This window comes from Strigops habroptila, chromosome 2, assembly GCF_004027225.2.
Source record: "Strigops habroptila isolate Jane chromosome 2, bStrHab1.2.pri, whole genome shotgun sequence".
Taxonomy (NCBI): domain Eukaryota; kingdom Metazoa; phylum Chordata; class Aves; order Psittaciformes; family Psittacidae; genus Strigops; species Strigops habroptila.
The window spans coordinates 46702354-46711299 of NC_044278.2; the positions used below are offsets into that span (position 1 = coordinate 46702354).

Here is an 8946-nt window from a genome sequence, read left to right on the forward strand (position 1 = left end):
TATAATTAACATACAATTAGTATATAGTCTAAGAATCTGTGTACTGATGAATGTATACACTAAGCATCATTAGTTCAAGCTTGACTTCTCAAACTTATAGGCATCAGAAAGCCAGACAACAGATGTTAAAATGACTATTTTTGATCACGCACTCTACCGCTCTGCATTAAACAAAATTGTTTTCCTTAACAGGACTACACATTCTACTCTTGTTAGAAATTGTTACTTTACTGAACATAAATTACATGCAATGCTAGAGCAGTACAAAACCCCCAAGGTTCAAACTCTTCTTGTATCAGGTTAGCAACAGGGTGACAGGCTAACATGCTTTGGGAAGTACTGTGGATGAAATAGTACTGCTGCTCCTTACTTTTTTTTTTCTTTTTTTTTTTAAACAGAAAAGTTTGTAAAAATCAAATGCCTAAGTGGTCCTATTTTTATTGTAGATATCCTTAAACAAAGGCTCAGTTTTTAGATCAATGCTCCTCTTTGTCTGAGAAATCTGCATAATTGGAATGTAAATCAAGTAAGAGCCCATGATAGAAACAGACTTCTGAAAGCAACAGACACTGGTACACATCTCTCTCCTAGCTACTAAAAACTCCATAAGCTCTTGAGCTATTCACTTAAAATTCTTTGCTATTAGCATTAAAAAAGTTAAGACTGGTTGTTAATAAAACAGATGTTAATTTTAAAATACTGGAAAGACTGTTACCTCTGTCAGTAGCAATAAACTCAAAATAGCTACTTTTAGGACCACCATCATTTAACTATTTAGAACCGTGACTGAACACTGTAGGGATGTGTATTTCAGACTTCGTAACTCTGAGGAAGATGTTAAGAAAAGGACACCATTAAGTTTTACTACTATTTTTAGTTTTACTGGCCTACATGCAAAGGTATGACCTATTTCACTTGTCTTTCTATTTATACTGTTTCCTGGCACAAATTAGCTAATATAACTGTAAGAATACACACAGTTTAAATGCATCCACCCACTAGGAGTTACAGTTGCTCGCCCCCAGTGCATCTCTTCCCATCCAATTGCTTCTCAAACATGTTATCTACTCGGTTCCTTCTTCATTAGGTCTCAAATTTCTCTTTCCCTGGACCCCATCCCACTACCTTACCTCGTACCTTAGTCAAGCCTACAGTCAAATCCCACTTTCCCTAATCTTAGTCCCCTACTTGCTTCTCTTTGCCCCAAAACCTCCAATCCACTAAAACCTCTCACTATTTCAGTTCCTTTTCTCATAATTTCCATACTTGCACCAGACAGATCATTCCTTCTATTCTGACTAAGCCCATTAAAGTGAACACTCCATAAGACTGAAATGCTGTTCAACTTTTCTGTGGCTCTAAGTCAACCACAGATGGAACAAGTTGCAAAAATTTTGGGCATTAAATTTTGTAAAGTCTCAAGTGCTCATTTGAAATTTGATCACCCCCTTTGAAATTTGATTACCCCTCGATTTACTATTTGGACAGTTTTGCCTGAGAAATGCTAACAGTACCTAGTTTCAGGTTAGAATCATAAAAAATTAAAATTGGAGAGGATTTCTGCAGCTCATATCAGTCCCAACTCCTGCTTACAGCAAAGCTAACTGCCAAATTCAAACAGGTTGCTAAGTACCTTTTTCAGTCAAGTTTTCAAAACACAAAAGGGCAGAGAGGTTCCACAGCCCCTCCTCATGTAACAGGCATTCAACCCAAATCCTTTTCAAAGATTTTGTCATGTACAGTTACTAACTGGCACATCCACAGTCAGCTAAAGTAAGAGAAGCACTGGTTTCTCTTAGCCATGGTATACTAGCTATTCTATACTACGTATTATTCAATATGGTATAAATACTATTCCAGCCACATATTGCTACCTATAGCCACAGTAAACTAGGGCTTTGCAAGAACAAAGATTTACTTTAACATCAGCATCCTATGTCTCCAGTGCCTGAGCTACCTTACCCCAAGTTGGTGTAATGAGCTCTAACACACACTAGTTAATCAACCACCCAAGTATTTTTCTGAGATTAGTCCCACGTATATCCTATTTGTATAAGGGATTTGGGTACTGTGTAATTAAAAAGCTATACACCATCAGGTAAAAACTAAGAAGATAATATTTCCAGACATTTTCTTTGCTCCCAGTATCTAGCTGAGCAGAACTGTCAGAATGACAGAATACTACACTTTGTATCAAACAATAACTTAAAAACATTCACACATCATTACATGGAACATGCCTCAGAACACACAGACCTGGGCCCCTAACAAATGTTCTCAAACTCTGAACTTAGACAATATTAAAAAAATAACAGAAATATAACTTTGTGAATATTTGAAGAAAATGAAAGTGAAAGCTGAACAGAGAAAGCATTTTATCCAAACTTTCAACATCAATGAAAAGCAAGCTGGATCCACAGATAGGAACAGTTGAAAAAAATTAAAATATTTTTCCTCTATTCAGCAATTGAATTCTAAGCAAAATGACACACAATCTAAATTTACATATATACTACAACACACACTAAACCAGGAATAGCTAGTCAAAATTTGCCTCCTAAAAGAAAGGTGTTTTATCTCATACATATAAAGCAGAGTGATACGAAATTGCTGGAGTCCTACCAATAATCCAGTCATTGAAAATATGTTAATTCAGAGGAGGAATTTGTCTTCAAAATTGTGCATTTCCCATCATTCTCTAGGCATCTGGAAACTTTTTTTCAAACACTGCTGTGAAATAATCTGAATGCTTCTACTTTAAAATCACTCATGGAACACTTGACTGCAGTTACTGGATTATTAGAAAATTCTGGAGTTAAATTACTTGGTAGAAAACAGACATCTGCGGTTCTCAACACAAAAACATAAATAGTTTAAATAAATAAATAACAATATAAACTCATCCTGCACAATTAAGAGGCCAAAAAGTGAACAGGAGTTGAGGGGCACCCAAACGGAAATTCAAGTGAAACGACAAACTGAACTATCTTACCTCAGACAATCTCCAAGCCCGGACACTTAAGATACCTGTGAACATATACTGATGCTTTTTTCACTAGCAAAAGAAGTGCTTGTTTCTTCACATGTGCAGAACTTCCACAAAGATGCTGAGACACTAAGTTTAGTCACCCTGTACTCAGGGACATAGACATCTCTGTAATTAAGTTTATAAAAACCCAGAATTTCATAAGGTATTTGGAACACACCCCACTTGCCCAAAAAGTAACACAAGGAACAGCATTCACAGCTACCTCTTTTCGGAAATAGCTAGTGAAAGCCACATATGTAACAGCAGTGCCAGACTTCTGTGAAACATTTCAGACAACTGCCCAGAAGTTTGGAAACCTGGTTCCCCACTTGGCACTAGAGGTTCAAACCTTACCATATCCCAGAGTACTTCCAAAGCCAGTGGAAGAGGCAAAACTGGGATGCTGCAAGACTTCTCTAATGAACTGGTAAACTGTGAAGAAACTAAGCAAGACTCAGATCCAGAGCATTAAAATCAAATTCTAAGTTATATATGAGGAAGTAACAGTAATAACAGAAAGAAGAGGCCAAAACTAGCTCCCTTCATTCCCTCAGCCAAAGGCCTTCAGGAAAATTTGAGTGAGCAAGAAGATTGACCAGATCTCAGACATAACTTTAAAGGTTTCAAAGTTCATAATTTTATTTAAACTTAATTTAAAAACAGCTACTTAAAGTTACTTTCATTTCCTCATTGAATATTTGAGGTCAAGGGTAAAGACTAGGAGAAGATAGAAAAAGTTCTGTTTGAACAGCAGCTTCTTCCTATTAGTTGCCTGCCTTCTTTCTTGTTTACGTGAGTTCTTTCTATGACCACATTCTGCCCTTTTAATAGTTGTCTTCAAGCTGAGAAACTTACGGTGGAACTCTATGACTTAATTACTGTCTTCCAACATAAAGGATCCTGTATAACACAAGACAACAGCTCTGAAAATAACTCCAGAATCGTGCAGAACTAAATGAACACAAATTTCACTGCAACAGTTTCAAGGGAAGAATTAATGAAATTCTTTGATGCACAAATTGTAAAACCCTTCTTTTCACAATTTTTTTTAAGTGCCATCTACATTACCAGGAGACCAATGCTGCACTGCTGTGTTTTCTTCTGGCATTCATGCCTTAGGGAAACTAACAGAAATTTCAGAATATTCAACAAGACTATAGAAGAAACACTATAAGACTGAAAAGCAGACAGCACAGCTAAGTCCCACACTAAACTAATCCAGAGAAGTTCAGAATTCACAACCTGTAGGAATGACTCCTCCCTTCAGAAAGAACTCTTATCTAGTAAAGAAATGCTACAGAACAAGTCATACACAAAGCTAAGTAGGGATAGCAACTCCATACCTTTGAATAGAGAAAAAAACCCACTTCGTTGTACAAAAAACAAAACAGAAAAAAGCAACTTAGCAAAGAATGTCAAGTGTTCCATTACACAAAGCCTCTCAATTTAACTACCGCCTTAAGCTATTTCAACCAACAAGTCTTGGGTCTGAAACAGTCATAATTATTCCTCTGACCTTGGCTAGAAAAAAGAAACCCATTTTAATTGGCTGTTCATGCCTAATATGTTAAGCTAAGCACTATAGCCATTCAGGTATGTGCCTCCAACTGTTAGATAAGAAAACCAAGACTGAAAGCAATTTAGAGAAGGTCAGTAGCCATACAGGGACAGGGATGAAGAAAACAAACATTTCCCCCAATAAGGAGTTATTTCAACAAAATCAAGCAGCAATAAAGAAATAAAATATCTCCCTCCACAAAATGTGATAAATTTAAACTTTTAGCACGACTTAACGCTCTTGGTGACAATAACGACCAATTCCGTTAGAAAGCTCAAGCACTAACATCACATAGCTTTCTACAAAAGTATGGGGTTTATTTTATCCTTCCAGTATTTCTTACCCTGAAAGCCAGGAATTGGGGAAAACAGATTTTTCAGAGCATAAATAAGCATAATGAGGTATCAAAACCATATCGCTATACCATATACGAAAGTCGTATCACTATGTTTTTTGAGGATGCCCCATGTCTAAAACTTTATTTGCAACTGGCCAATATGATTAACAAAACACATTTTGCTACCAGTTTAAAGAAAGTCATGATGAAATTTAATTTTTAAATTGGAGTTGGAAGCATCTCTTACAAAATCTTTTTCATTTCAATTAAGCTTTGCCTACAAGAGAAAGGAAAAGGATAATAATAGGGAGAGGCAGGGAATACAGGCAATACAAAATGGCACATATGCAAATGGAAGTGTAGAAAAGACTTCCTGAATCGAAAAATCTACCAAGATTTGATTATAAATAATTTCCACAGTAATACTAGGCCAGAAATACAATCTAATTTTAGAAATCCTCTGAGGAATGAAAATGTACTAAGAGACAAGACTGTTTGCTAGAAAACACTGTTAGTACCAGTCAATACTAGAAAATAATCTTTTGTTTTCATTGTTCCTGTCACCACCCAAATCATTTACATCACCAACTCTCACAAAGAAACCAAACAGACAAAACAGAAATTAGGCCCCCAAACTGCAAAGATAAAATGCTGTCCACCTACCACATCAGACAGCGTTTGCTGGTCTATTGGACTAACAGGAACTTTTCAGTATTGGAAATACGCCTTTTAAATAAATGCAACAAGTTTCATTGCTAGGGATACACATTCTTCACTAGAACTGGAGTTTTCTTTCAAATACAGCTAGAAAATTAACTGAAGAGGAAAAAACTACCAGATCTCAGTCAACATTAAACACTGCTTTGCAGTCAGGATCTCACAGTGGCTAAGCTTTCCTTCTAGAATTCCTCAACGGCCAATTTGGCCATTCGACCACGAAAGGTCTCATGAAAACTTTGTGGAAATGAACCAGTAAGGTTCTCTGACACTGTTTTTCAAACTGTATCTATTAAAACAATTCTTTGATTTAGTCACATAAATGAAACAACTGTATAATTCATAAAACATTTTTGGTGCTTTCAACTGCTTAGCAAACTTTTCTGATCCTACCTTGACAATAGTTAAAACTGTAGTGTATTATTTGTTGTAACTTTTATGGTAAATATTCCAGTATGTATTAGATGTGGCAGTTTAATATTAGACTTTCCTGAACCAGCCATATATATTTCTGTATATTCTACTTCAATCTGAAACATTGTATTCTGCCAATAAATAACTTGAACTAAAAATCAGGATTTCAAAGGCCCTCTAAGTTTTCATTTCACAACAAAATAAACATTATTGCAAGACCATCATAGCATTTGTGATCATTAGCAATTCTTCCTCATGAGAGGGAAACCAGTAACTATGAGTTCCATAACATGGAAGAATCACTTCATAAGACAAATAAGAAGTTTCTAGAATAATCAGGAACACTGTTTTCCTTGGAAGGAAAATAAAACAGTGGCAGCTGAAGACCCCAGAAACAAAACTTACTGAAAATTTTACTCCAATATTACCACTTGCAGCTCACCCATAAATGGAAGTAGGTTCGTTCTGCAGAAGCCCACAGTTCTATGACCACACTAAACTTTCACAGAAAGTATCAGTTTCTCAGAGTGCCTCAACAGTGACCTTAGTTTTTAAAGCAAACTAAAATTGCTGGAGATGAAGCATTTGTACCTTTACAACACAGAAAGTCACATGTTTGGGGGTGTCTGCATCTCCATACCACTTTTCAAGTAAGAGGAAGCATAAAAGAATGCATGTTAGAAGATACACAGTAAAGGCTGAAGGACCACATTAAACTAAAATCCTGTGTTTTTCATACTTGAACTGTACATGAAAACATTAATTTGCCTGTTGCATTCCTAAATTCGAGGGAGGGACTTCAGAATGTAAACTCAGAAAAGTCCTAATCCTATTTTCTTGAAAGGGCTAAGAGTCCTAAACCATGACCCAAAAACGGGCTTACTGAGAAAATACGTTCAAAATACTGCAAATAGGATTACAGCTTACCTTGCAACAGTATTCAATTATTTTAATGGCTGTAACAACCAGCCCAACAGAGGCTCCACTGCAACTACAGAAACTTGTGGAATTCTAAGACTGTAAGGGACAGTTCAATTTAAGAGGTAGTAAATACTCCCTTTTAGCAGCAACTGTCCCAAAGTAGTTCTAGGCTTTCCAAAGTTACTGTTTACGAGCGTGACTCTGGGATAATAGAATACAAAGCAAGATGAATCACCTACCATAGGAAAATATACACATTAACTGAAAACATGAACAGCCAAAATAATTTATCATTTAAGATGATCCTCCACTCTCCTGAGCCTGAGCTTTAAGACCGCCAAAGACCTCTTTATTCACACAGAAATATCAAATGGTGAAATAAGCTCTCTCTCTTTCAAGACATTATTCTAATAATTTTACCTCTTTCTAGAAATACAGGTCATCTCTAACCAAGACCAAAGAGGTTTCCTTTACGAAAGTTAGCAGAGCGACCATATGAAACAAAGTTGTACCACCTTCAAGACCCTCAAAATTTGTATTTTTCATACTATAGCCAATTACAAGTCATAGAAACATGAAACTCTCACATAAAACGGATAGCTAGGTAACCTCAGTAATTCTGATCAGGAACATCAAAGCAAGGCATGTGCTTGCAGGACGAAGGTTTATATTAAAGGATATGCATGCAACTCCTAAACTACTGGGCTTTTACTGTATTTTCGTTAAAAATTGGGTAGAAGCATGTTTTTAATAGATAGCCTTTGGACAGTCATAATGAAGTGTACTGCTTGCTGCAGTTGTTAGCATAGTCTACTACTATTCTTCTATCATAAGCAATGCAAATAAACCTTGAAATGAAGGAACCCTCCCCCCGGCTTAGCCAGGTATTCCCTTTCCCCCACGCATACCCAGCAACCTCCTGGCCTTCATTTACAAGTTTAAAAGCATCTGCACTTACGAATCGAGTTGGACAGGCAACGTGATTTTAATTAAGGCCAGCACAAATGTGAAGTGAAACTTACTCTAGAAAAACAACTGTTTTCTCGACAAACTGGTCGAGATCAGAATTCTTTCCTTCCTTCCCCCCTGCTCCAACACCTCATGTTTTATGTTCGAAAAGCCCCAAGCATAGCAGCGCCCATACCCCACACTACAGCCAAGCAAACATGAGTGAAAAGGACACAGACCTTTGCCCCGGCATGTCTTGTTGCCCAAGACAGCGACACAGCAGAAAGCACCAAGCGCCCAGAAAGAAAACCTCCTGCTTTGTGCATCATCCCCACCCGGTAGCTTCGGCCACCTGAAGAAAAGGCTAGGACATCCACTCAGTGGGGAAATGTGGGATACAGGAAGCACACGGGGGAAAACCAGCGACACCGGGCGAGCCCCTGAGACCACAGCCACGGAGCTCCCATCCCAGCCCGACCTCCACCGCCACGGCCGAGGCGCTCACCTGGCAGGTACTCCGCCTCGAAACGCCGCCGAGTCTCGCTCACCAGCGCGGCCTTATCCTGTCGCTGCTGAGGGGAAACACGAGACGGGAGGGGTGTAAAAGGAAGGGAAAAGGCCGCGGCCCAACACAGTCCCGGCCCCTCCGGTATACGGCCCTCACCACCCGACCCTCACCTCCCCCCTCAACCTGCTACCGGCGGGCGGGGCCGGTTGGGGAGGCCCGGCGGGCGGGCAGGCGGAGAGCCGTGAGGGGTGCCGGAGCGCAGGTACCCACCTCGGCCATGGCCCACTAGAGCCCAGCACCGCGGCAGCACGGCTTGCGGCTGCCAGGGAAACAGAGAAGTGGGGACAGCGGCGCTGCGTGACCCCGGCAGGGGCAGGGCGAGGGGAGGTGCCGGCACGGCCAGCCACCCAGGAGCCTCACCCCGCCGGCCCCGCTGCCTTTCCGGGGCCGAGCCGCTGGCCCCGCCCGCTGCCCCTCCCGTCATGCTCCCCGCGGCGGGAGTTTCGGAACGCGCG

The 8946-nt window shown here is 39.4% G+C and overlaps 1 protein-coding gene across 2 annotated transcripts in view; it reads right to left on the reverse strand.

Moving 5' to 3' along the window:
* Positions 1–8894, reverse strand: part of MOSPD2 (motile sperm domain containing 2) — a 34387-nt gene extending 25493 nt beyond the window's left edge. The window contains exons 1-2 of one of the 2 annotated variants that reach the window (XM_030476443.1): positions 8702–8894; positions 8429–8495 (exon numbers count right to left, since the gene is read on the reverse strand). In XM_030476443.1, the coding sequence (XP_030332303.1) occupies positions 8429–8495; positions 8702–8710 (76 nt within the window). In that variant the 5' untranslated portion in view covers positions 8711–8894. The remainder of the gene's footprint in view (positions 1–8428; positions 8496–8701) is intronic. The other variant, XM_030476444.1, reaches the window with a different exon arrangement.
* Positions 8895–8946: the final 52 nt, after the last annotated feature.